Source organism: Pogona vitticeps, chromosome 3 (genome assembly GCF_051106095.1).
Source record: "Pogona vitticeps strain Pit_001003342236 chromosome 3, PviZW2.1, whole genome shotgun sequence".
Classification (NCBI taxonomy): domain Eukaryota; kingdom Metazoa; phylum Chordata; class Lepidosauria; order Squamata; family Agamidae; genus Pogona; species Pogona vitticeps.
In genome coordinates, this window is record NC_135785.1 from 166,983,777 (window position 1) to 167,011,761 (window position 27,985).

At 41.5% G+C, this 27,985-nt stretch overlaps 1 protein-coding gene and 2 long non-coding RNA genes across 3 annotated transcripts in view; 1 reads left to right on the forward strand and 2 right to left on the reverse strand.

Moving 5' to 3' along the window:
• The window catches only part of LOC144588494 (uncharacterized), a 394,222-nt gene that overhangs the window by 102,033 nt on the left and 264,204 nt on the right, over positions 1-27,985 (reverse strand). The window lies entirely within an intron of this gene.
• LOC140705780 (uncharacterized) lies at positions 366-10,760 on the reverse strand. Its single transcript, XR_012085289.2, has 3 exons — positions 10,632-10,760; positions 2,084-2,203; positions 366-477 (listed from the first exon to the last, which is right to left on the reverse strand). It is a non-coding gene; the product is annotated as an uncharacterized LOC140705780 (long non-coding RNA).
• On the forward strand, positions 10,886-27,873 carry LAMP1 (lysosomal associated membrane protein 1). The gene is made up of 9 exons (XM_072994588.2): positions 10,886-11,216; positions 17,961-18,076; positions 21,495-21,711; positions 21,845-22,003; positions 23,415-23,614; positions 24,628-24,750; positions 25,375-25,444; positions 25,811-25,981; positions 26,913-27,873. The coding sequence occupies exons 1-9, from the start codon at positions 11,168-11,170 to the stop codon at positions 27,050-27,052; spliced, it is 1,245 nt and encodes a 414-aa protein (XP_072850689.2). The 5' UTR covers positions 10,886-11,167; the 3' UTR covers positions 27,053-27,873.

Here is a 27,985-nt window from a genome sequence, read left to right on the forward strand (position 1 = left end):
CAAGTGGCAAATTACCAGGCAGCAGTGGCGGCATGCCACCTTTTCTTGTGGGAGAAGATTACAAATCTTACTCCAAAGACTTCCAGAAGATAAAAGAATCCTGGTGCTTTAATACCTGGGTAAAGATTGTGTATACAGTATCTTTTAGAAAGCTGAAGAATTGTGATTAGAGATGGTCACAAACTACCAGTTTGGCAGTTCGTGCTGGTTTGTCCTTTGGACAAACAAGTATTTGGCATTACCCACCCCCTTCTACACTTTTTCAATGATAAGGTAGGTCTCACAACAGATGTTTCTTTTCTCCCTAAAGTTGTGACAGACTTTCGTATCAATCAAATTCTGGTGTTGCTGACCTTCTTTCTATTCCTTGCTACAGACTTGGAAGGATGACTTCACTCATCAGATGTGTGTAGAGCTCTAGTCTTCTACATGAACAGGACAAAGGCTTTCCAAAAGATTACCCAAGCTGCTTGTCTGCTATCAAGGGAAACAACAGGGTAATCATTCTCTCAAAGAATATCCAACTACAGTACATACCATCACCTTATCATATCATTTGGCAAGAAAACCTGTGCCCGACTCTTTTGAAAGGACATTCCACCAGGCCTTTGTTTGCCTCCACTGTTTTCATAAGACACTTGTAAGGCAGCCACATGGTCTCAACCCATGAAGTAAACTGGATGTCAGAGCCAGATTTGGTCGGGTGGTAACTTCATCAGTGTTGGTATGACATCCCACTGGCCAGTAAGCGAGCTGGCTAACTCACCCATTAGTCTGACTCACAGAGACCATAAAAAACAAGGACAGTTTACTCACCTGTAACTGTAGTTCTTCAAGTGATTATCTGTGAATTCAGACAACTCACCCAACCTTTCTTTTACCAGACATTGCTGTTTATTCAGTGGCAGACATGGGAACTGGGAATTAACTGTTGGATGGACGAGCATGTGATTGGAGGTAGAGTGGGGCTGAAAAACTTCTTGGGCTCTGGAAGATTCCAAGGACATATTTGCAGGTGCAGAACAATCCATTAGTGTGAATTCACAGATGACCACTCAAAGAACTACAGTAACAAGTAAATAACCTGGACCCGACGCTTACCATGGAAACCCAAGTGGTGTCGGTAGTTCACACCGCCTTTTTCCACCTTTGGCGGATTGCCCGGCTGCAACCCTACCGTGACATGGGGGCACTCACTACCTTGGTACATGCGCTCGTAATCTCAAGACTAGACCACTGTAACACGCTCTACGTGGGGCTACCTTTGAAGCTGATGCGGAAACTTCAGGTGGTGCAGAATGCAGCGGCCAGACTCCTTACTGGAGTGAGAAAACACCAACATTTTTCTCCTGTTCTGGCCAAACTGCACTGGCTGCCCATCCGTTTCCACATTGACTTCAAAGTTCTAATGCTTACCTATAAGGCCCTAAATGGTTTAGGACCTCGATACTTGGCGGAGCGCCTGCTCCCACCAAGATCTACTCGGATCACCCGCATGAGTCAGGAGGTGAGGCTGAGGAGCCTGACGCTGAGGGAGGCCCAGAGGGAAAAGACACGAAGCCGGGCCTTCTCGGCGGTGGCTCCTCGCCTTTGGAACAACCTTCCTCCGGAGATTTGCAAGGCCCCAAACGCTGGGTATTTTCAAATGCCAACTGAAAACATAGATGTACATCCAGGCCTTCCCTCCTGTCAACTACTGATTTCTTTGCTATTTATTATTTATTTATTCCTGCACTATTTGTTATTGTTGTATGCTAATGTTTTTATGTTTTTTAAAATTGTTTTTGATATTCTGCAAGCCGCCGAGAGTGGTAGAATATACCAGATGGGCGGGATATAAATCGAACAAATAAAATAAATAAATTTACAGGCCCCTACATTTACTTAGTTCATTAAACTTACTGAGCCTGTCTTTTAATCAGGTGCTGAGGAGAATTCATGCTTGCTCATCAGACAGCAGTTGTGAAGACATATTTTATTACTGGTTATTCATTAACTAGTCACAAAGGCAAAAGAAGGTGATACCTTTATTAGACCACCATTCCCCCCCCCCGGTCACAAAGTCTTATTGTAAACTACTCACTTGAAGGTGGCTAAAGGTGAAAACAATAAGAGGCTGTGAAACTACCGAAGTCCAAATGCAACTGGCCTTCCCCATGGAAGAACTTGCAGTAATTATAGCTATGATTCCATGCATGCGTACCTAGAATAAATAATATATACAGTGATTCCAGTGAACTTGATTGGATTTACTTTTGTACTAACATGAATTAAATTGTGTAAAAAATGTAATACTTAAAGTTAGGTAAGAGAATCTTATAGACTTAAGACCACATAAAAAGTACAAAACTTTACCTATACGGAGGGTAAAACAGTATGTTCAAAATACTGTATTTATTCTGAAATGTTGTAATGAACAATGTGATGTCTAAAAATCAATGACCAAAAGTTGCAATCAGCTAGCCCGACAGATAGACTATCCCTCCGCAGAAATGCCTATATCTTCTATTACTATTACTGTTGTTCTCACTTTCATCCTTATAGACTGGATTTTTTAAAAAAAAAATTATATAACACACAAAATAAAAAGACAATAAACATCCAAACATAAACTACAATACACTCCTTAAATTCACTTCTTCTACATTATCATTTTTTTCATTTCCCCTCCGCCCTGTGACATCTTCCCCTTTGGTACTATGTTCCAATACTTTAACTTTAGAATTTGTGCCACCCCATGTCTCTCCAGAAATACACTGATTCTTCTTTTGGTGCGTATGCCTTCCCTTTAAACAGAACATGTTCCAGAAATGGATTCCATATTTTTCTAAAATCATTTTTTTTCAACACACCTTTTCTAATTTTCATATCACAAGTCAATTTATCATTAATTGCCATATTCCATATCTCTCTATACCAGCGATAGCGAACTTATGGCACGTGTGCCACAGCTGGCATGCGGAGCCCTTTCTGCTGGCATGTGAGCCATAAGTCGCCAGATCGCTACTCCCCCCCCCCGCGCAGCCAAACCTGAGAAGGCAGCTGCAGCCCCGGGTGCTGGCGCTTTGGCAGCAGATCCAGAGCAGCTGGTGCCGGGATTCCCCCTTCCGCTGCTACTTCCAGTGCTGCCATTGCCACCGCCCACTGTATCCCCCCCCCCCCCAGTTTCGGCACGCAAGCCCAAAAAGGTTCACCATCACTGCTCTATACCATTAATTGCCATATTCCATATCTCCCAATACCATTCCTCCATATTGATATGTCACTTTTCCATTCTTTGCAATTATTAATCTTGCTATTATTAACCTTGCTGTAGTTATGGTAATTGACTCCTTTTTCTTCTCTCTTTACTTATCATTAACAATGTTCAATAAGGCAACCATTGGAGACAACTGTATATCAATTCCCATTATATCTCTTAGTTCATTAAAAACCAAGCTCCATTCTTTCCTTCTAATTTCTTAAAACCACCACATACGCATATATGTCTCCTCGTTCTTACATCTCCAACACAGAGATGATAATTTTTTATTATATTTAATTTAACAGGCGTTAAATACCATTTCTGAACTGCCTTATAACAGGTTTTTTAATTCTTACTGACTAGAGATGGGGGTATTTGTATATGAATACGAATATCCCAGCACAGCTGGAGTTAATGAGGGTCCGGCCCCTGGGGCCAGACTGTCCACTCAGACGTCCAGCAGTGGTGGTGGCCCCTCTCTTCCTTCCAGTTGTTCCGGAGCACCACTCAGCTAGCCACTCAGCAGCCTTGCAGGAAGACTTATCCTCTCTTCCTCTGCCAGGAATGGCTAGATGACTGGGAAGAGAGTAGTGCTTGGGAGCGATTGGAAGGATGAGCAGGGCTGGCAGCAGTGGCAGACGTGTGTCTTGTTAACTCCAGCTTTGCAAGGATATTCGTATTTGAATACAAATACCCCCATCTCTATTGCTGACATATTTTTCATTATTTTATACCACACTCCATTCTCCAAAGTTCTTCATATAAAAAATGTGCCAATGGTTTTTGGTTTTGAAACCTTTGTAGAAATGGCGGATAATCTCCAGCAATTGTTTTCATGAAAGCCGTTTTGCACTTCATGAGTGAATCTTGCACTGCAGCTTTTATACAAATTGTAGGTTTACTGCACGGGAGTTTTGCTTCTTCCACATACTTCTTGATGTTGTCACAAACAGTCATAGCTCTATCAAGGCACTTAACATTCTCCAGTCACCTAGTGGAGCAAAACGTCTGGGAAAATAGTGTGCTTTCAGTCAAAGCAGCATATGATGCCCTCTTAGCTGGGAAATCTTTAAACAGATAATACATGTTGCGCAAGACTCAATTCAAGTCCCATTTCACTGCTTGCAATCCCGTTCGTTTTAAAAGACCCATGTACAACATGAAGGGTACAAGTTCTAAAGTTAATCAGTTCTTTTCCTTCTCCTTTGCTGTCAAGGTTGGTTTTAATTTCTTCTTTTAGCCTTCTCAGAAAAAGATGATTTACATTTGGCCCATCCATTTTGCAACTGAGAAAGAAGACATGCCTTCTTGAAACTTCTGAAGAAGGCCTTTAGCAGCAGCAGTTTGAAGAAAAACACTGATTAGATACCATGTGGAAACTTTACGTCAGTAATCATCCCAAAAGCGAACCACTAAATTTATCTGTTTTGAACCACCTTATTCAAAGCTTCATCAAAACAGTTAACAAATGATTGGCATTATTTCAGCTGTTTCAGTAAAGATCAGAGGAATATGGTGCCAAGACAAAAGCAACAACATAACTTGCTTTTGTTTTTCCAAGATGAAACTGTTGAGCTGAGAACATTCACTTGAATAACTCACTGATGTTGTTACAAGAGTTAAATGACATCTTCTTCATCACCAGTTGAAAAGCCCACAGGCACTCTGCTGTCCTAATACAGCCCTCAATTACATAGGCAGCAATACTAGTTTGTGTGGTGGGTAATTCTGATCATTTTCCAGTTTTCACAGGGGCTGTCTCTTCACCCCTCCTTCATGGATTGCTGCCTTGTCGTGGCGAAGGGGCTTGAGTAACTCAGAGAAACTATGGGCTATGCCGTGCAGGGACACCCAAGACGGACAGGACATAGTGGAGAGTTCCGACTAAACGCAATCCACCTGGAGTAGGAAATGGCAAGCCACTCCAGTATCTTTGCCAAGAACGCCCCATGATCAGAAACAAAAGGCTAAAAGATATGACGCTGGAAGATGGGCCCCTCAGGTCGGAAGGCGTCCAACATGCTACTGAGGAAGAGCGGAGGACAAGTACAAGTAGCTCCAGAGCTAATGAAGTGGTTGGGCCAAAGCCGAAAGGACGCTCAGCTGTGGACGTGCCTGGAAGTGAAAGGAAAATCCAATGCTGCAAAGAAAAATACTGCATAGGAACCTGGAATGTAAGATCTATGAACCTTGGGAAGCTGGAGGTGGTCAAACAGGAGATGGCAAGAATAAACATCGACATCCTGGGCATCAGTGAACTAAAATGGACAGGAATGGGCGAATTCAGCTCAGATGATTATCATACCTACTATTGTGGGCAAGAATCCCGTAGAAGGAATGGAGTAGCCCTCATAGTCAACAAAAGAGTGGGAAAAGCTGTAATGGGATACAATCTCAAAAATGATAGAATGATGTCAATACGAATCCAAGGCAGACCATTCAACATCACAATAATCCAAGTTTATGCACCAACCAGCATTGCTGAGGAGACTGAAATTGAACAATTCTATGAAGATTTACAACACCTTCTAGAACTGACACCAAAGAAAGATGTTCTTCTCATTCTAGGGGACTGGAATGCTAAAGTAGGGAGCCAAGAGATAAAAGGAACAACAGGGAAGTTTGGCCTTGGAGTTCAGAACGAAGCAGGACAAAGGCTAATAGAGTTTTGTCAAGAGAATAAGCTGGTCATCACAAACACTCTTTTCCAACAACACAAGAGGCGACTCTATACATGGAAATCACCAGATGGGCAATATCGAAATCAGATTGATTATATTCTCTGCAGCCAAAGATGGAGAAGCTCTATACAGTCAGCAAAAACAAGACCTGGAGCTGACTGCGGTTCTGATCATCAGCTTCTCATAGCAAAATTCAAGCTTAGACTGAAGAGATTAGGAAAAACCACTGGGCCACTCAGGTATAATCTAAACCAAATCCCTTATGAATACACAGTGGAAGTAAAGAACAGATTTAAGGAACTAGATTTGGTGGACAGAGTGCCTGAAGAACTTTGGATAGAGGCTCGTAACATTGTCCAGGAAGCAGCAACGAAAACCATCCCAAAGAAAAGGAAATGCAAGAAAGCAAAGTGGCTGTCCAACGAGGCCTTAGAAATAGCAGAGAGGAGAAGGGAAGCAAAATGCAAGGGAGATAGGGAAAGTTACAGAAACTTGAATGCAGACTTCCAAAGAATAGCAAGGAGAGACAAGAGGGCCTTCTTAAATGAACAATGCAAAGAAATAGAGGAAGATAACAGAAAGGGAAAGACCAGAGATCTGTTCAGGAAAATTGGAGATATTAGAGGAACATTTTGCGCAAAGATGAACATGATAAAAGACAAAAATGGGAGGGACCTAACAGAAGCAGAAGACGTCAAGAAGAGGTGGCAAGAATACACAGAGGAATTATATCAGAAAGATTTGGATATCCTGGACAACCCAGACAATGTAGTTGCTGACCTTGAGCCAGACATCCTGGAGAGCGAAGTCAAGTGGGCCTTAGAAAGCCTGGCTAACAACAAGGCCAGTGGAGGTGATGGCATTCCAGTTGAACTATTTAAAATCTTGAAAGATGATGCTGTTAAGGTGCTACATTCAATATGCCAGCAAGTTTGGAAAACTCAACAGTGGCCAGAGGATTGGAAAAGATCAGTCTACATCCCAATCCCAAAGAAAGGCAGTGCCAAAGAATGCTCCAACTACCGTACAATTGCACTCATTTCGCACGCTAGCAAGGTTATGCTCAAAATCCTCCAAGGTAGGCTTCAGCAGTATGTGGACCGAGAACTCCCAGAAGTACAAGCTGGATTCCGAAGAGGCAGAGGAACTCGAGACCAAATTGCTAACTTGCGCTGGATTATGGAGAAAGCCAGAGAGTTCCAGAAAAATATCTACTTCTGCTTCATTGACTATGCGAAAGCCTTTGACTGTGTGGACCACAGAAAACTATGGCAAGTTCTTAAAGAAATGGGAGTGCCTGACCACTTTATCTGTCTCCTGAGAAACCTATATGTGGGACAGGAAGCAACAGTTAGAACTGGTCATGGAACAACTGAGTGGTTCAAAATTGGGAAAGGAGTACGGCAAGGCTGTATATTGTCCCCCAGCTTATTTAACTTATATGCAGAATACATCATGCGGAAGGCTGGACTGGAAGAAACCCAAGCCGGAATTAAGATTGCCGGAAGAAATATCAACAACCTCCGATATGCAGATGATACCACTCTGATGGCAGAAAGTGAGGAGGAATTAAAGAACCTTGTAATGAGAGTGAAAGAGGAGAGTGCAAAAAACGGTCTGAAACTCAACATCAAAAAAACTAAGATCATGGCCACTGGTCCCATCACCTCCTGGGAAATAGAAGGGGAAGATATGGAGGCAGTGTCAAATTTTATCTTCCTGGGCTCCATGATTACTTCAGACGGAGACAGCAGCCCTGAAATTAAAAGGCGCCTTCTTCTTGGGAGGAAAGCGATGACAAATCTTGACAGCATCTTGAAAAGCAGAGACATCACCTTGCCAACAAAAGTCCAAATAGTCAAAGCTATGGTTTTTCCTGTCGTGATGTATGGAAGTGAGAGCTGGACCATAAAGAAAGCAGACCGCCGAAGAATTGATGCCTTTGAGTTGTGGTGCTGGAGGAGGCTCTTGAGAATCCCCTGGACTGCAAGGAGAACAAACCTATCAGTTCTAAAGGAAATCAACCCTGAATGCTCACTTGAAGGACAGATCCTGAAGCTGAGGCTCCAGTACTTTGGCCATCTCATGAGAAGAAAAGAGTCCTTGGAAAAAACCTTGATGTTAGGAAGGTGTGATGGCAAGAGGAGAAGGGGACGACCAAGGATGAGATGGCTGGACAGTGTCTGCGAAGCAACCAACATGAACCTGACACAACTCCGGGAGGCAGTAGAAGACAGGAGGGCCTGGTGTGCTCTGGTCCATGGGGTCACGAAGAGTCGGACACGACTAAACGACTAAACACACACACGTCTCTTCACCCTCTCTGGTTTTACTGCCTGAACTTGTACTTGGCTTTGAACCTAAATGTTGTGATGGACTGTTGACCTGATTTAGTTTTCAGGTTCTTCTGATGTAACTAATAGTCCTTGTGCATGAAAACTCCACAGCTCTTAATTCCCATATTACTTAGTTCAGAGGTTTTGTAGCACACTTTACAATAACCTTTGCATTTGTCTCCACCAACTGGTGATAGCCATGGAACAAAGTCAGGATGAAGTTTGAAATCCAAGCACTGCGTATTAAAAACTGTTCTCTTGGAAGCCCTCTTCAAAATGTGGTTTCAGATACAGCCATACACAGAACCACCTGCCTAACACCAAGATGTTAGCAGATTTGTTTTCTGGCAAGTAGGAACTTTCCAAAGCTGGGAAAGTTTCACTTTCTGGTTCCAGAAAGTGTGATGAGCAGATCAGCAGGAAGAAAGGGAGTTTAAATACTTGCAAATTATTTCTGCAATCTAAAGAAGCAGACAAGCTTCATTTGCAAACTTTATGTGTGAGAGAAGTCAGGGAAGAGGGTGAGAGAGCTGGTACTCAGTAAACTCCAGCAGGAACAAGCAATCACATTTGAAAAATTTACTTTGCAGGGTGCAGAGTAGAAAGTGCTGGTTTACTGTGAAATCCAACAGCAGCAAAATTGATTTGCAACTCTGTGCTGGGTTTAAAAAGACGAAACGTCCATTCCATACACAAACATGAACCCAAAACATACTTATCTTTATATGTTAGTTAAATGCAATACTAGCAGGTAGGGATGAAAACAGATGTTTAAAGTTTGTATCTTGCTAAACATTTAAACTAGCCTTGTTTTGCGAATGCTACAGGCAGACCTTGAAAATCATGCAGGAACAGAGCTCAGCAAACACATTAGGCTGGTTGCTGGGGGTGGAGCTGGGAAAAAGGTGGAGCTGGGAAAGGGCGTTATTTTTATTTGTATTCTGCTTCTTCTCTATTCCAGTTGCCACAAGAACAGGTCTTGCAGCAGCAGGTCAAAAATCCATTGCTTTTAATCACAGTCTCCCTGACCTCTCCCCTGGCTGAGATTTTGTTTTGTACCATCCACCCATGTTCTTCCTTTGAATCTCACACTAGTGCGAATTAACAGCAGCAGAAAAAATTCTCATGATTTGAGTCATTTCCTTGGCTCAGAATCAAGGCTGCTTTCACACAGACTCTGGCTAAACGTGTCTTCGTTGTGTGTGCTGGTACATTTCCTGGGATTTCCATGTACAATCTTATAAGGTCTGAAGCTGTGCAAGTTCAGCTAATTTCTGACTTAATTGAAGTATTGGCTGATTTTAGAATGAGCAGTTCTGGTTCAAATACCTGCTTCATCTGGAACAAATCATGGTGCCAATTTCAAATCGTGGTGGATATACATTAATCCACTTTTGGAAAATATGTATATTTTAAATACGATTGAAATACAACAACTTGTAAGGCGATATTTTGGGGTTATTAGAAAAAGGCCTATGCAGTGGGGTTGACAGGACAGCCATAAACCTATGCCTGTTGCAAAAAAAAAAAAAAAAAGTGGCTGGAGCAGACAAGCTGGCCTTCTAAATACTGTACAGGCAAACCCCTCAGCCTTGGCGAAGCTTGTGGAGCTTGATAGGAACCGGGTCTAATGCCACAGATCCCAGAGTCTGGGCGTAGGAAGCAAGCTCCTCCTCATGCTGTAAACTGGGACTATCTTTTTTTCCTCCCACCGAGATCTACCCGTGTCACTCGCGCGAGCCAGGAGGCGAGGCTGAGGAGCCTGACGCCAAGGGAGGCCCAGAAGGAAAAGACAAGAAATTGGGCCTTCTCGGCGTTGGCTCCTCGCCTCTGGAACAATCTACCTCCTGAGATTCGCGTGACTCCTTCGCTGGGTATTTTCAAGAATCAATTAAAAACATGGATGTTTCAGCAGACCTTCCCATCAGATAATTCCTGACGCCCTTTTCTTTCCTTCCTATTGTCTCCCCTACCTTGTTTAATATTTTTGCTATTTAAATATTGTTTATATATATGTATATATACCTTTTGTATTATTTTATGTTGTTAGCCGACCAGATAGGCGGGATATCAAATAAATAAATAAATTAATCTAAAGAAGCCGGAGGGTGGCAACCCAGGACAAAGCCTCCCTCAAGCAAAGTCGTCAGTCTACCGAATTCACCCCAGAAACCGCCATGAGTCAGCAAGGATTGATTTTACACATTATCGCCAGTATGGGAACCCACGTGCCTCATGACCTCAGAGACCTTTGGGTAGAGTGGGCGGCATATAAATTAAATAAATAAATAAATGACGGATCTGCGCCTGGCGAGAGGGTCTCCACACACCCCTCCCTCCGGCCCAGCCTGCCTTCCCGGATACTCTCACCTAGGAGCAGAATGTTATTGACTGGAAGAGCCTAACCTTTCACCTTTCCTCTATAATGCCAAGGCTTCTACCTCACACAATCCTAGGGGTCGTAAAATGAAACTGAAGTGAAATGGAAGAGAGTCGAAGGGGGACGCAAAAGGCGAGGGGAAGGGGGGGGAAAGAGCGCGAGAGCACTTTTGAAAGCTATTACGACGCTCTCCCCCCCCCCACTCTCTTATCGCCGTATTATCGCGAGAACCTCCCTCCGCCAGTTTTTTTTTCTCTCTTTCTCTCTCCCTTTTCGCAGCCCAAGAGAGCTGGGCGGGGCTTAGGTCAGGTGACAGAGAGGTATCGAAAGCAGAGGAGGCCGCTGGGGCGAGGCTGACGTCATTCGGTCACGTGACCGCACTCTCGGTGTTAATAGCGGCGGTCGTCAGCGGTCGCCTCTTCGGCCGTGTCGGTGGGCTTAGGTTGCTCTTTCTCAGGCTCGCCTGCGTTATTTCCTCCCCCCCCCCAAATTTCTTTCTCTTTTTTTTCCCCCCTACGGTCTCGTCATGGCGACTCGGTATAACCGGGGGCTTCTCCTAGGGGCTGTCCTCCTGGGTAAGTATGGAAGCAGGGAAGGTGCGGAGGGAAGGGCCGCCCGGCCGCCCTCTTTCCTGCGTCTCGGGGCCGCCCTTAGGCTTCTGGCCTTCTCTTGCCGCGGGCTGGGAGGAGGGGGTGGAGGAGGGTGTGTGTGTGTGTGTGTGTGTGACGCGCTCTGTGGCCTCTCACCTGAGCGCCATTCCTGCTCTCGGCCTGCCCAGAGCTCTGCTGGCCTTCGGGGCTGTGCTCGCCCGGAAGCCCCCGGGTGGAAAAGAAAAGGGCTTCTCTTCTTTTGGGGTTCCCCCCCCCCCAGACGGCTTTCCGAAGGAGAGCGCCGAGTAACCCCTTGCCTTTGCTCCTTTGGAAGCAGCACAGTTTTTTGGGGGGGGGTGTCTGGCAGGGAGCGGGGCCCGGTGTTGAAACTCAAGGACGTGTAAGCCTCCCCAAGGAGCCGGTTTATCATCTCTCTTTTCAAGAGCATAGCGACGGTGGCGTTGACTTGTTTTCACTGGAAAGTGAAAGGGCCAGCCAGACACGCCTTTCGTTTTCTTCCTGCTGCTCAGAACAGTCCCCTTTGCTCAGCTTTTCCGTCTTGTTAAGATCGGTGTTGTCCATGGAGAGTGCAGATATTAGTAGCGCTGAGGAAACAGTATTGGAATAAAACCTTTGTGTAAAAAAAATGTCCAATCTGCTAGATAAGCTGATGTTTTCTTTGTTATCTTATGACAATACTGTTTGTACGTGTGTAGTAGTACAGTCTGTGTGTAGATAGTACATATATTACAAGCTTATAGTAGTAATAACATTGCTGCTGTGCTTGCTTTCTCTTCGTGTTTCTCTTCATGTTCTAGGTTTGGTCCAAATCCAACAGGCAGCCCTCTAGATCTTGTTTGACTCAAATTCCCATCAGCCAGCCTGATCAGTGGTTCACTGATCACTATTTTTTAGGGCTACAGGGTGTCCAGCTCAAGTTAAAAATCTTTCTTTCCTAAGCATTTAGTTAAAAAAGCCTATTTCTATGAAAGTATGAGGGAATGTATGCACTATCATATAACACTACTTGCCACTATAGCTTTACTGCATTCTCTGTCTAAAGTGCACACCCAGAGTGTGGGTGGATTTGTAATCTTAAACCTTGAGGCCTAATTCTCTTGTCTGGCCTTTCTATATAGTATCTTAAGAATGTGTTACTATATTATTGTCCTCCTTCCAAGGTAACATTGTTTTTGAATACTGCTCAGGAGGTGCTTTATTCCTATACTTTGTGTTTCCCAGCAGCTCAGCAAATAAGCATTAATCAAAAACGCTACTTAGCAACTTAAAGGTGTGAGTAGGAAGAATTCCCCGCCTTTTGCACTTCTAACTTTTGCGTATTCCTACCTTTATGTTGTTGACCCTGCTAACATCAGTGATACATTACTTGTTCAGTCCTTACAGCTGTAGTAATAACTGCTTTTGAACATTTTATCTTCAAGGAAGCACATGTGCCAAAGCTGGTAGTAGAACACCAGGCCCTTCCCACATAACTGTGCTGTTTTAAAAAAACCAGTTTAAAAAAACAGCCTCAGGTTTTTTTTTCTTAGTAGTTACGAGTGTGGGTGTTTTTTCTCAATGTACAAGTTTTTTTGTGAGAAAGTGATATCTCTTTAACAACAGAAAACCATTTTTTGTGGTGATGGGGAATCAGACTGCCTTTCTCCCACTAGTGGTTCCTTAGCATGTGTTGTAAGCACTTACTTGGATAGTGTATGCACATTTCTGATGGACAACAATTTTTTCCCAGCATGCTTTCATCCTTCATGTGTACTTCTTGAAACGTAAACTTTTATCATGCTCTGCTGAGTATAGGAGTGTTTAACTAGCCTTCTGAACCAAATAACCCTAACCTCCAAATGCCTACATGAATACTTGTTTAAAAATAGGACATGTCCCTCCACATTTTTCATTTTAAGTTTTTAAATCTGTGCTTTCCCTTCCCATGAGGTGGCAACACACATTTCCAATATGTGCAGGATTTTTACTAAGAGCCTATTCATTTTGCACTCTTATCTTTGATAATAATTGGAAATTGTGTTTTGCAGAATCATACAAATAACTCTTGATTGTAACTTGTAACACATCCAGCTGTGAAGGTAAAATTATTCTGAGCATAATCAACTTTCATATTCTCAGAAGGCAATACAGTGGTGCCTCGCTAGACAGTTACCCCGCATGACAGTTTTTTTGCTAGACATTGGCTTTTTGCGATCACTATAGCGATCCGCAAAACAGTGATTCCTATGGGAGAATTTCACTGGACAGTGTTTGGTCCTTGCTTCGCAAACCAATTTTCGCTAAATGACAATTTTGACAGCTCCCTCTGCGTTTGCAAACAGGTGTTTTCAGGACCTAAGCTTCACAAGACAGCGATTTAAACAGCTGATCGGCGGTTCGCAAAGTGGCTTTCCTATGGCCGATCTTCGCTAGACAACGACGATTCTTCCCCATTGGAACGCATTGAACAGGTTTCAATGCATTCCAATGGGGAAATGCTTTCCACTAGACAATTATTTTGCTAAACAGCGATTTCAGTGGAATGGATTATCATCATCTAGCGAGGCACCACTGTAACTATTACTATGAGTGACACTATTTGTCATGTTTTGGGTAATAGTAATATAGATGCTAAGTTGTTTTCTTCCCCAAGTGGACTGCAAGGTCTGCTCTACCTTGATTAAAAATATTGCTGTTATCAGTTGTAGTATTTGCTGCCTCTCAAAAGGCAAGGTAGGAATATGTTAGGACTAAAGGGCCCCTCTCTCATGTGACTGAGTAATTTGATTTACAGTTTTCTACTACGAGGTTGGTTTGCAGTATCCTGCAATGTTCTACTAATTCTGAATCACTGAGAAGAGTATAAGGGCAGACCTGCATGCCTGCCTGTTCTTTACTGCTTTGATGCCCAACTAATAATGTTTGTAGCTTTGTTGATTAAGTATACTTGATATTGTTTTAAGAATTTTTAATTTGGCATCAACTGAGTTTCTGAAGTAGCAGGCTTCCATGGGACAGAGCAGAAACATAACAGCTGGACATAAAATAAACCCAAGTGCAACATGAAGTTCGTAGAGTTTAAAAGGAAGCTCCTTAAATTGAATACACACCATAATTCTGTAATTACTGAGTGAACATATTGTGGACCAGAAGAAAACTGGATTTTCTTTGTTTTCTATAGTTAAATATATAGTAAATGGAAATAAGTGAAAAGAATTTTGACCTTGAACATTTTGGAGATGAGTTTATCAACTTGATTGACATTGGATATTGTGGTTGTCATGTTCCTTCTGTTTAAAAGCCAACTTTAGTTTGCCCCAATGCTACAGTATTTGTCAGTTTTCCTTTTGTGGTCTTGTATTGCACCCAAAATAGGTGGGGTTTGCCTCTAAAAAGGACAAGTGATGATAGGCACTTGCCTAGGAAACTGCTGCAACAGTTTCCCCCAATAGCCATTGAATCCTACATTTTCTGGGATTCTTAATCTGTTCCCAGGCCTCTTGAATCATACTAGTGCTCAGTTAATACTTGAGGCTTTTAGATGAAAAAGATTTGAGACTCGAGGATTATCAGTTTCTCCTTAATTTGTTAACAAATGTGTTGTTTCAGGTTTCTTGTATAAGCATTCACAGCCTGCATGGCCAAAATTTTGTGGACTCTGTGCACTTCTGCCCAGAAGAAATCACTTAACAGAGTTTTTAAAGCTACCTGATAAAATGGTAGCACACAGCAGGCTATAGCACATGTGTTGTATGTAACAGTGGACTGGCTGCAGGCAGGCTATTGTGGCAACACTGGTTTTAGAAATTAATGGCTAGTTACTCTGGTTGCTAACACTGGCAGATTAAATTTGAAGAGTAACTTGAAGACCAGTGATTTTTACTGTTGCAGATAAGTAGAGATTTTGCTTGCACACATTTGCTGAAATGAAGCCCAAGTGTTGAGAAATCTATATGCACGTGCCCACAAGCAGTTAACGGCAAGGATGGTAAATCTTATAGATATACTAAACCTTGCATAGTTTACTAAAAGCAAATAGAGGAGATAAACAAGGGTAGTAAAAAAGATAATACGTGTTTATGTGTCTTAGTAGAGGCAGTAAAACAGATAGACCTTTATCCTTTTTAATACAGGGTATATTGGCAGCCTGCTCCATAGCAAACTTGTCCCCTGGCACAAAAAGCAGTGATTATTTTTTTTGTCCACAATGGGCAACATACAGGTGTTATCTTTCTGACAAACTAGTAGACATCTTAGTTCAGCTTTTCAAAATTGTACAGTTGCATTATGTTTGGGGCCGATAGTGTTAATTTTGAACTTCTTACATGCAAGTTAACCTCTTGCCAATAGGATTGGCTGTCAGTTTTTGCATTTGTGACACAGACATGGTGAAAAATCGGGATCACCTCATTTCTGGTTGGAAAATACTAAACAGCATTTAATCAGATGAAAAACAATGAAAATTTCTGATAAATATTGTCTGTGAAGTGTTGTTCACTTTTATATTTGCCCAAGTGTTTCCAGAAAGGCACTTTACAAATATGATGGGAATAGATTAGAATATAAGTACTGGATCCTAACTTCTTTCTATCAGCTTGTTACACATAGAAACATAAAGGTTACAGATAACTTTTTATTAAAAATTGTGCTGTGTGTTTGTCCATGAAACAGAATTGCTTACTCAGGAAAAGGTGCTTTTGATTAAAGAGCTGACCCAGCATGAAATTTAGGCTGGAGCAGCTGTTTGGCAGGAAGTTGTACTGCCTTGTCTTGATATGCGATATTGTAGCTGTGAACTTTTCAGTTCTAAGATATGTAATTAAATGTATTACTGTCAAACTAACTGGAAAGCAGGATTGAAAAAAAATCAATGTTTTTTAAGAAATCAAATTGATTTAAAACATGATTAAAATCAAAAATGATTTTTAAAATATAAATCTTTTTTAACCCAATTTTTATTTAAATCAAATCTACAGCTCTATTAGCTTCCTCCTGCAGCTGCTAGATGTTACATTCTCAGTGCTTAAACCCCAAAGCTGCCATCTTGCTATCCTAAGAGTGGCACTCTGTGCATGGAGAGAAAAATTGTCCTGATTGGCACAGAGCTGTCTTTGTTACTCTTTTCATGCCCACTGCATTAAAGGTGTGAATGGCACCATGGCAAATATACATACCCATATTGGCATAATACTGTATGTTGTATGTTACAGTTTTTAGATATTGGAGTCTAGGATCTTATTCTTTAGCTCTTTTCTTTGCCTAGTTAAACATTTACACCAGTGGTGTGCAAAGTGTCACAAGCAATTTTCATATAGTCTCCCCTCCCAGCCATTTTTGTAGCTCCCTCAAGCCCCCAAAGATACTAAAAACAGATACAAATGGAGCAATTAGTTATTCTGATTCTGCATGCATCTAGGGGCAGCTGGTTTTGCATGGCAGAATTGCAGCACCACCACCACCCCATATGAAATAAATTCAAGGCCAGGGGAAAAAAAACAGAAGTGGTCATTCAGCCACTTCCTGTTTTGTTCTTTTTTACTTTTGACCATTTCCAGGCCTGGCACAGCTCTCAGGTTCCTGGGATAAAAATGTGGCTGTACCTCTCAGAATGCCTTTAATGTGACTTTAGTAAATAAGAATGTGACATGTTTAGATCTAAACATACTATCTTCCAGACCATATATTCCATCTCTGTTTTATGTGGGAATGATGGTCATCATCATAATCTTTAGAATTGCAGAGCTGGAAGGGACCCTAGGGATCATCGATTCCAGCCCTTATCAAGGAGGCAAAGTGGGGAAACAAACATTTAACGAGGTAATCGTTAAGCGAGGCACCACTGTACTAATAGGTACATTCAAAAGGGTGGTTGCTTCTAGGTTTTGAAGTTCTGTATCAAAGGAGGCCACACTATTGCAGCAGATAGGATAGTAATATAAATTTGGGGAGAGGTTATATTATGTGGTAGATGTTTCATGTTCATCCACAGAATAGGATTCTCCATCCATTTAAGGTTTCTTGGTTTTTCCCTCTCTAGGTTAGCCTATTGCATGATTAACCATATTTTAAAGCTCTGTGGAGTTTTTAAATCCAGAAGCTTGAATTGTCCTTTTCACAGATCCTAATTATTGATAAATCTGAATAAATTATTAGGTTGTACAGCTTTGTGCAATTGTCTTTGATGACAGTGTATGGTGCAGAAACTTGGTTTTAAAAAAGTTGTTGGAACAAAACGCTGCATGTTTGCTTTTGAAAGCCCCTGCCAGAGGTAGAATACAGAGATGACACCTATGCCTTTGCGGAACAGGGTTTTCTGTATCCACTAATTTCTGGAAAGTGAAAAAATAAACATTTAGGTATTGTGTTTATTTATTTTTTTCCTATTGATAATCTTTTCATACAAAAAGTACTTCCATGTTCAGATGAAACATGTTTGCTTATGTCGTGTTGTAAGTTTAACAATGTTGAGCAGTTTTATAACACACTTTTCTGTCAGCATGTTATCAAGAGATCTTGATAAAAGTAAAACCACAACGGATACGATGGACAGTTTTACAGCAAGTGTTGAAGTATATAATCCAGATCCGATTCTCATGGTTGTTTAGAATGTTCAGTTATTTTTTAAATCACTTGTTCTGTTTCTAGACATCATTCTTGCCAGAAAACCCTGTTTTCCTTAAAACTGCATATTAACAATATGCTACTTGATAATTTGTTTTTTGTTCACAGGGTTTTTACAAGCATCTTCAACATTTGAAGTAATAGATGACAGCGGAAAGACATGCATATTAGCCAACTTCTCTGTTCAGTTCATAGTGGAATACAGTACAAGTACTAAAAGTGAGGTGAGTTTGCTGAAATTCAGCTTACTGCAAGACCAGAAAGCTGTCTACAAAGACGTGAAAGTTCTAAGATACTATTCACCATTGTGTCACAGACTCAGTACAATGCGCTGCTGAATGTGGAGCCATTTGATTCACATTCAGAACTGATCTTTTAAAACTGATCTTTTATTAGTAATGAATCTGGACACATTGGATGGGAAAGTGCAGTTAATGCTGGCTCTCAGAAATGTGTGTATGTGTATGCATATGTTAAGCCTTTTTGTATACAATAGCGGGGCCCCCATGTGCAGTTTTCACATGCATTACCAGTATAACAGTATACATATCATGGTCCTTGGCTCTATCTAATGGCCGGTTCTGGTAATACATGTGAAAATAGTTTTCTGGATTTTTTTCCTTTTAATTTTATTATTTTCAGACCATGGATAAGTGAATCAGTGGATTCTGATCCCGTGGATAAGGGGATCCTACTATACTAGCCATATTTAGACATATGATAAAAGGGTTAACTAAACACGCGAGTGTGAAGGGTTGGTTTCTGGGGCTGTCGGTACCTCCAGTAAAGGACGAGATGGTGGTACCAAGTCAAACGGTTCTATATTTATTGCAACATCAACATTGGGGGGAAGGGGGTTCAAAAAGGGATTCAAAGTCTCTTGCAACTCTGCACTTGGCTTCAAAGGTGTCCATAAACTGTTTATAAACGGGTTAGTGTTCTCCAAGTTCCATGGTCCTGTTAAAGGCTTCACAGCACCAGGAATGGGGTTCAGTTATTCTTCCAGCATAATCAAGGGAATGGTTTCTTCATCCCCGCTCCAGTCCCCCCAAGACGACCCTTCTCCATCGCCGGCCATCCATGGCCCGGGAAACCCCCCAACTTCTGCAATTCGGCTATATGCCATGCCTTCTTCCTCTCTAACTCACGGGCAACCGCCTCTCGCTCCTCCCTTAGCTTCCGTCTCCACTCCTTGGTCTCCGTTTCTCCCCAATACGAGGGACGAGGCTTAAGCCCTAGCTGCCTTCTCTTCTCAGCCTCCTCGTGTGGGACCCGCACCTGTTCCCACTTGTGGGTCCATGGTCCTCCATCCAGATCCATTCCCAACCGCCTGGTATCTCTTCCCTCTTTCCCCTTATATCGGCTACCACCGCTTCAATCTCCTCTCCCCTCCTTCCCGCCAAAGTTCCCCCAGGTCCAGGGGCCAGGCTTAACTCTTTCACGACTGGTACCAGGTCACTGGTATCTACCCCTTTATTCTTTGTAGGGGGTTCGGAGATTTCTTTACCCCAATCAGGGGTCTCCACTCCCTTCTCTTCCCGACGCGGTGGTGTAGGAGGTGGGGATGTTTGAGTGTGTTGGGCCCTCGACGGGAGCGACGGCACTCCTACCAAGGCCTCCATCTTGGGGGCCTCACAGTGAGGAAGAGAATGTGATATCCTCATCCCTTTTTTTCATAAAGTGAAGATGATGAGTCTAGGTAGCATGGTCTTTGCATTGAAGTTCTCCACAGTACTTCAATACTTGAAAATCGGAGTTCAGAAATGTGTAGAGAAACTTCACACTTACAGGAGGCTCACTGCTTTTTGCAGGTATAGAGTTAGCACACTAGTAAACCTTCTTTAGAATGTCTGAGTAATGCTGTTACGATTCAGTAATTCTCTAAGTGCATGCTTCTACAAAAAAAAATCACATCTTGAGTGACCTCAAAGTTTATTACAAAAGGTAAGACAAATCATGTAATGAAATAAACTAGTACAGGAAATGCTAATGTTTGGTCAGGTGCCTTCTTTTGTAACTATGAAGTTGATAAGGTTTAGATTGACTGATAACAGTCTGTGGTATCAATTGTAGGCATTTAGCTACAAAGTTGCTCTAATCCAAATGCTAAGGACAAATATTAAACATGTTGGCATTTCTCAGCTCTACTATCGGAGGGGAGCAGAATGTTCTAATGTCATCACAAATAGTTTCACAATCGATAGTATTCTTCAGAGCCTGGAAAAGTTACTTCTTAGGCTACAAATCCAAGAATACGCAGATCAGCATGCCTGCCAGCCATATTGTCTGGAAGATTCTGAGAGTTTTAGTCTAAACAGAAACTTTTCCATGCTCTGATTATATCTTGTCTTTCCTGCATAGAGTTTAAGATTGTATTATCTTCCACCAACCTTGTGAGAATGGTTGGGCTGGAAAGAAGATGACAGGACTTACAGTCACAAAATGTGCTATGTTGTTGAATGCAAATTTGAACCTGAATCTTTCTAGTTGTAGTTAAAACATTTTAATCAGTGTGGCATTGCTTCATGTATTTTGGAATATTCCTTGAGTTACTTCCAGATGCAGTATATACGAGACCATCACAATTTTACTCTTTGACCTTTGTTGAAATAACCTACAAGGAATACATATCTTGAAGTAATAGGGCGGAAAGTCCTCTGTTCTTTCCCTGTAATAATCATAGTTAAGTTACATTCAAAGATTATGTTCACCCAATATCGGTGGAGGAAGACAGATTTTAGATTGTCCTTTCCCAGTCTTGAGCCCTCCTAATCCTGCAGGCAAATAATTAAGATGTAATGGAGAGAATGGGTTCCAGTGGTTGGAGTGGTGACAGCATTGGATGTGACTTAACCATGACTTAATCTGTGCAGTATCCTTGGTATAGTTTGACAGTATTAAATTGATTACAATAGCAGTGTCACATTTTCTTTTGTACTATAGTAATCTGTACTGAAACAGCAACTGATAAGAGATTTGTATGGAAGTTTTGTCAAACCCAGGATGCTGTAGTTAGTCTTAGGAGTAATACACTCAGTGCCTTCTCAGCTGGATGTATCTGTGCGATGAAAGTGTCAAATGATTTCACTTGTACCAAAATCCACTTGGGAATTTGATACTGTTTCATGATGGCGGAATTGTACAAATTAAATACAGATGTTGTACGTGTGAAAATGGAAGCTCAAGCATTGTTTCATTGCTAAGATGGACACGAGTGGGTTTCTGTGGTGAATAGACTTGGGTTTAAATTAGCAGCAAATTAGATGATGAATGTTTGCAGGTATCACGATAGTCTGGTAAGGAGAATGGTGTGTACTTAGCCCTGAGGATGCATGGTAAGGGACACATGATTGAAAATCAAAGAAGTAGTATCCATATTTGGGTGGGCAAAATGCAGCTATCCCAGTGTTACTGAATTGTAACTCCCACTGTTCCTCATTAGCTGGCAAGGGTCACTAGAAGTTGGAGTCAAATGATATCTGTAGGGCCAGCCCTGATATGTGTGCATATAGCACACAAGTACCAGTTCTTGACAAGGCTTCATAGGAAGGCAGTACTGCGGGGGGTGGGCAGTATTAGAAGCTGCTGTGTGGTTTAATTTGATGCATATTATAATAGTGTTACTACTTTGATATTTATTAGACCCAGACCATCTCACTTCCACCTGATGCTCATGTACTGAAAAATGAGAGCAGCTGCGGCAAAGGGAAAGAAGTCTCACAAATCCTTGCAGTAGGCTTTGGCCATGGGCACTCGATACTTTTGACGTTCGAAAAAACTAGTAGTTCCTATGCTGTCAGTACTTTGAAATTCAGCTACAACTTGTCAGATACCAGTGTTTTCCCAAATGCGACTGGAGGTAGGTATCGCTTTGAAGATTTGCAAATTCTGGTTATGCTGTTGTACTATATGGTTTGATTCTCCATATGTGCAAAATTGTCTGATGAATGTCACTTACTCACTCTTAAACAATTGTGCATTTTGGACTACAGGAGAAAAAGAAGCAAGTAATGCAACTGATATTAAAGCAGCCTTAAATACAAGATACAGATGTCTCAACAAGAATACAATAAGCATGGCAAATGTGGCTGTTCTGTTCAGCAATGTTACCCTTGAAGCATACCTTACACGTAACACCTTCAGTGGAAACGGTGAGCCTCTTCACTTCAAAGACAATTTTATCAAGACAGATCTTCCTTAATAAAACTAGGCACATCCTGCTTGGCAATTTCAGAATAGTTTATGCTGGATAAGTATCTGCTTCTACTGACCAGTAGCTTGTTCTTGGTTTGATTGACTGGTAACTTATGCTTATACTTAAGACGGCGAAAGGGAAGAGCTGAGGTGCAGAGCCTTTCTGTGTAACTTGCAGCCTACCCACGCCCTTGTCTTCCACATCCTTCTTCCTCTCAGCTCAGCTAAGCAATGAAGGGAGGGATTAGAAGGGAGAGTTAAAGCTCCATGTGATCCTCCCCATCATATGATCCTATAGAGCAGTCACAGTGGGCGAAGGAGAGAGGCTGTTAAGGTTTTGTTGTCCTTCTATATCTTTGCCTATTGCCACTTTCATTGCACCTTATTTTTCAGACTGCAGCTTTAAATAAAAAAAGTTGCTGTGGGGGTAGGCAGTCTGCTTCTTGAAAGCAACACAATAGAAGGATTGGGTAAATTCCTTATAGGTCTCTCTTCTGGGCAGTAACTGAATTTAACTAGGATGGATTAAAAGGTAAAGGTTCCCCTTGACAATTTTTGTCCAGTCGTGTTCGACTCTAGGGGGCGGTGCTCATCCCCGTTTCCAAGCCAGAGAGCCAGCGTTTTGTCCGAAGACAATCTTCCGTGGTTACATGGCCAGTGAGACTTAGACACGAAACGCTGTTACCTTCCCACCGAGGTGGTCCCTATTTATCTACTCGCATTTGCATGCTTTCGAACCGCTAGGTTGGCGGGAGCTGGGACAAAGTGACGGGAGCTCACCCCGTCGCGTGGATTCAATCTTATGACTGCTGGTCTTCTGACCCTGCAGCACAGGCTTCTGCGGTTTAGCCCGCAGCGCCACCACATCCCTTTCAGGATGGATTAAGCCATACAGAATTCAGTTTCCCAGAGAAAAAGTGTTTCCTAGAGAGAAAGGAGACATGCCGTTTGGAATGATCCATTGCATTGATATCGTAGAGGGAAATAAACTGAAATGTAATATATGGCCTTTTCTCATGACATCAGGAAACAAATGTCTGTCTTGCTAAGGATCCAGATATCTGGGGGGGGGGGGGGTTAGGATACAATGGCTCACAACAATAAAATATGGTTTTTTGGTTTTTTTTTAAAAAAATCAATTAAGTATATTTTTCTAAGCAACTCTTAGTATCCATGTACTTTCCTGGCTGGCTGCTGTACCAAAGAACAAAAATGAAATTGTAATTGTACCAAATATTAGTTTTACAAGTTTCTTGCCTGCCTGCTTATAGTAATTGAAGTGAGAACGTCCTGAGTTCATAATCAAAGACAAGTGAGATAGGCTTTTGCTACTTTTCATTTCTTTGATTTGTCACTGTTGCCTTTCAGAAACCATCTGTTTTGAAGATAGAGCTACTACTGTTCCTCCTGCAACAACTTCCCATATACCTACAACTACCAGTCTAGCACCATCCCCATCTACAAAAGACCCAGATGTTGGACATTACAATGTATCTGGCTCTCATGGGATATGTTTGCTGGCTTCTATGGGTCTGCAAGTTAATATCACATATAGTACAAAAAATGAGGTACAGTCCTAATTTTGCTTATTTCATAAGAATCAAGTGTGCATACACATGCACAGAGGCCAGTGGAAAGGAAGGGAGAAAAGTTCTCTTGGAGCCATTTCTCCTCCCACTTCAACATCCAGCATGGTGCCTCCTTAGTTTTCTCCAGTGGACGCATGCCCGATCATAAAGCATTGTGACTAAATAGGGTCTGACAAATTACAGGGAGGAGTGTATGATCCAAGACTTACTCCTGGTTGAATACGAGGACCTGGTACATATAACCAGAACCTGCTTGGGTGAAGGTTAAGAGTTGGTTTGATCTGCCTGCACCCATCTATGTTGAATGCCTCAGAAAACAAGATCTATTGGGTAGAGGGATGGAAATTCAGGGATCTAACTTGAGCCCAACACAAAATTGAGGTGGCTTGGGCCCAAGAGGAGTTTGTGCAACAATGTCTGCCTCAAGTCATCTTAGAAGCAGGAGCATTTAGTTGGAGGGATTTCAAAAGTTAGGCCAAAGTACCTATGTCTAGCACTCATGGGCCTATTAAAATCCAGTACTATAGCTATGTCAGAGTACACACATGATGTGGTGTCTACTCTGGTTGTGAAAGTAGCATTTCCATTTTATCGAGTGCTCCGTAGTTTAGAATTGTGCAAACATTTTTGAGTAATTAACTGCATGAGGAGTGGCTCTCGAAACCCCCCTCCAAGGGCCTTAGTGATGAATGTGACTAGGAATAATGTTCTTCTCCTTATTAATATACACATGTCTGTTTATGGCAGTGGTTGGGGGAACGCTGAAGGCATATACAGGATTTTGATCAGGGTTGTCATTATCAGAGGGCAAACCATAGTGTTGATTGGCAGTGCCCTGTTGATCAGCTAAAAAGGGACGGGGGGGCTCCTTGTGCCACACTTGTGATATAGTTGTTCAGATGAAGGTTGTACTGAAAATGTCCATATTTTGCCTCCAATAGGAGCCTGTGTCTTTTTCCTTGTAATTGTAACTTGTTTTTTCCCCCTCAAAGACTATTAACTCACAGGTGTTTAATTTTCCACAAAATCCATCTTACTCTGGGAGTTGTGACAATAACACAGTCACTCTAAATTTGATTTCTGGGAGCACCAGCCTTCGTTTCCAGTTTGTTCAGGTAAGCAGCATTTGACATAGCATTTTGCAGAATTGTTAAGTCATGCCCAAGATGGCAGTTGTTTCCACTATTTTTGCAGTATAGTTGCTGTCCATGGTGCTTTACAGAGCACTGTGGTTTGTACTAAGCATCTGCCAGTGAAAGTAGTATTTGGTCATGTAAGTTACGCAAATGAACATTCATTTGTTTATGTGCATAATTCTGCTCAGGAAAAACATGGGGCACAAAAGCCATCCCCACTAGAAATCCTAGCCCCGAGCACCATTGTGTTAGGAATTGTTCATACATGGTCACACTATAAAGTTCAGATACCTGCTTTAAAGAGGGAAAAACAGAGTTTATTCACATCTTGGAACTCCAAACCAAAGCCTCTATTTCTGTAGCATTGTGTAGGAATTGTTGAATGTCAACAACCATATAGACGTTTACCTTCAGTCTGAGAATCTGGACCTTCCAGCTACCTTCTTCCTTTTAGGGCATCATCCATATAGCTTTTCTTCAAAACCTCAACAACTATGGAATACTTTGATCATTAAATGATTGCCTTGCAATATCAATAGAGCAGTGTTTAGAAAGAAATCTGACACTGATGAACAATTCAAATTTAATTTCTTTCTTTTAAAGAATGCAAGTACTGACAAATATTTTCTCCAAGGCCTCAGTATGAATACAAGTCTGCCTTCTGAAGCTAAAGGTGAGATTTATCATTTTTCAGAACATCATAATGTGCAACCATGTGGTCATTGGGAAAGTGGCCCGTTTGAGGGAGGAGAGAGAAGTCTGGCCTTGGAATGTTCCCCAACCCCTGTAGAAACCTCTATACTTCTTACCTGATGTTGGAAAGGGGTGGCTTGCAATAAGTCAGAAGCAGGATTGATACAAACATCTGGCCTGTTTCTCTTCACTTTGCCCCCAACCCACTATCAGTGAAATAAAGATATGAGTGTGTGTGCCTGAGCTGCCTCTACTTGCTCTGAGCCAGTTTTTATGAAATATGCTTCTGAACTTACAAACTGCCAGTGTTTAGTAACATAATCTTGTTCATGTTTTTTAAATGCAGGAAATAAGATTTCTGCTGGCAACAATAGTCTGAGTGCCCTGAAAGCCACAATTGGGAAATCTTACAGGTGTGTTGCAGAAGAGAATGTCTGGATCTCAGAAAACGCTTCTGTCAACATATTCAATGTTCAGGTCCAGGCCTTCAAGATCCCAGGAGACAAGTTTGGATCAGGTGAGATGTATGCAGATGTATTGAGAGGCAATTAATGTGACATGATGTATGGTCATTCACCCTCTAATTTTGGCAAACAATAATTACGAAATGTTAACTGATCTGAAGGAACAAAAAATTAAAATATGTGTGGTGCTTATGCACAATTCAAAGCCAAAGTTGGATGATAACCTTTATTAGAATAGTAAAAGATTACAAATATAAGATAGCTTTTTATCCACTGGGCACCACAGCTGCGCATGATACAGAAGAGACAAAAGATCCAAAAATCAAGATGCTTCAGCAGGACATTCAGATTCACTCCACCAGAAGTAGAATCTGAAACCAATGGTGATATTTGCTTAGCCTGTCTTGCACATACAGACATGATATTTGGAGCTTGTTTTTTCTGCATCATGCACAGCTGTGGTGCCCAGCCTGAGGAAGACCTGTGTGGATCAAAAGCTGACTTCTGTTTGTAATTTTGTATTGATCTATTAAAGGTCTAACACTCCTTTGGGTGACCACTGTAATGTGTATTCTCTTGTTCTTTATCATTGATTAGATAATTGCATGTTCGTAATATTCAGTAGAGCTTCCTCTTTTCTGGATCTAAATCTACTTCTTTAACCACCACAGAATTGCAGATCTATGTGTCTGAAAAAGTAGGTTTTGATCCACACATGCTCACACTGCAATACATCTGTTTGTCTTTAAAGCACCACCGAATTTTGTTCACTCTCTCTCACTTTAATTTTGCCAGCATGCTGAGATGGATTAATATGGCTACATTTTTGCAAACAGGCTCCATATGACTTCCTATGTGCCCATTTCTAGCACTATAGGTTCACTTTCGGGGGGCTGTAAAATACAGTAAACTAAGTCCTGGTATGATTATTGTTTCTTTGAGTTTTCTACTACTAAAGAATTAAAACTTTTTATTTCTTTTCAGTGGAAGAATGTCAGCTGGATGAAAACAACATGTTGATCCCTATCATAGTTGGTGCAGCCCTTGCTGGACTTGTTCTTATAGTTTTGATTGCATATTTAATTGGTAGAAAACGTAGTCATGCAGGCTATCAAACAATTTAAGACTTGCACTTAATTAAACCAGTATGGAAGTACAGCAGTTGCAAGAAGCAGATACATTGATTTCCCCTTCCCCATTCCCTTTATCCCCTCAGATAGATTGATATGAGGGAGCACAATCTTTTCCTTACCAATTGTTTCTTGCAATGTCTGCTTTACTAAATGTGAAATCCATCTCGTGGCATTTAACTATGCACAAAGGATAACTTCTATAATTCTGTTTAATTTGCTAATGGGTTAAGTATTCACCCACCTAGAAACAGGCTGAAGTTTTAAGAATGCTTTTCTGAATTGGCATGGTTTTTAATGTCAAGTTCTTAAATGAGTGTGATATAGTTAATTCACATTCATTCACTTAAATTCAGATTAATTGTATCTAACAAAGGGAAACTTCCACTTTCTGGTACTACCAACCTGTGATAAACTCATCTACTGCACTAAATGCAGAGCAATGACTGACCAGTCAAACCCAGTTATTCCCACTTTGTTCCTACTTAGGTATGTGTCATTATGTTTTAAATGTTAACCCTGGTATGTACAAGGTGTGAGGATGATGGTTTGGCCAACTCTTAAGATATTTTTGGTTTGTCAACTTGGTAGGAGCTGGCCCTTTTTTACATAAAAATGGGTGTTACTTTATTTTTTGTAAAGTGAATTTCAGTCTCTTCTTCTGTTGGAGGTTCAGAGGAGATCCTGTTTCGCACATGTGTACAATAGACTTCAATCTGCTAATTCTTGCTTTGACTTTGGCTGGGACTGTACACTGCAAGGATCAGTTATGGATGCATTGCCTGTAACAGTGCTAATAAAGACTTTTCTGTATATTTTTTTAGTTTTCTGTTAAGCAATTGCAGAGGTGCTGGTTGGGATATTTAGTCTACAGCCTATATTTCTAAGGGGATGAGTTTGGTCTATATGTTGCAGAATGTTGATTTA

Bases quoted from the DNA above. Each gene is read 5' to 3' on its own strand.
- LAMP1 (XM_072994588.2), top strand. From the start codon at position 11,168: ATGGCGACTCGGTATAACCGGGGGCTTCTCCTAGGGGCTGTCCTCCTG. The intron at 18,077-21,494 runs GTGAGTTTGCTG...GATATTTATTAG, and splicing joins GTACAAGTACTAAAAGTGAG to ACCCAGACCATCTCACTTCC. The intron at 23,615-24,627 runs GTACAGTCCTAA...TCCCCCTCAAAG, and splicing joins CATATAGTACAAAAAATGAG to ACTATTAACTCACAGGTGTT.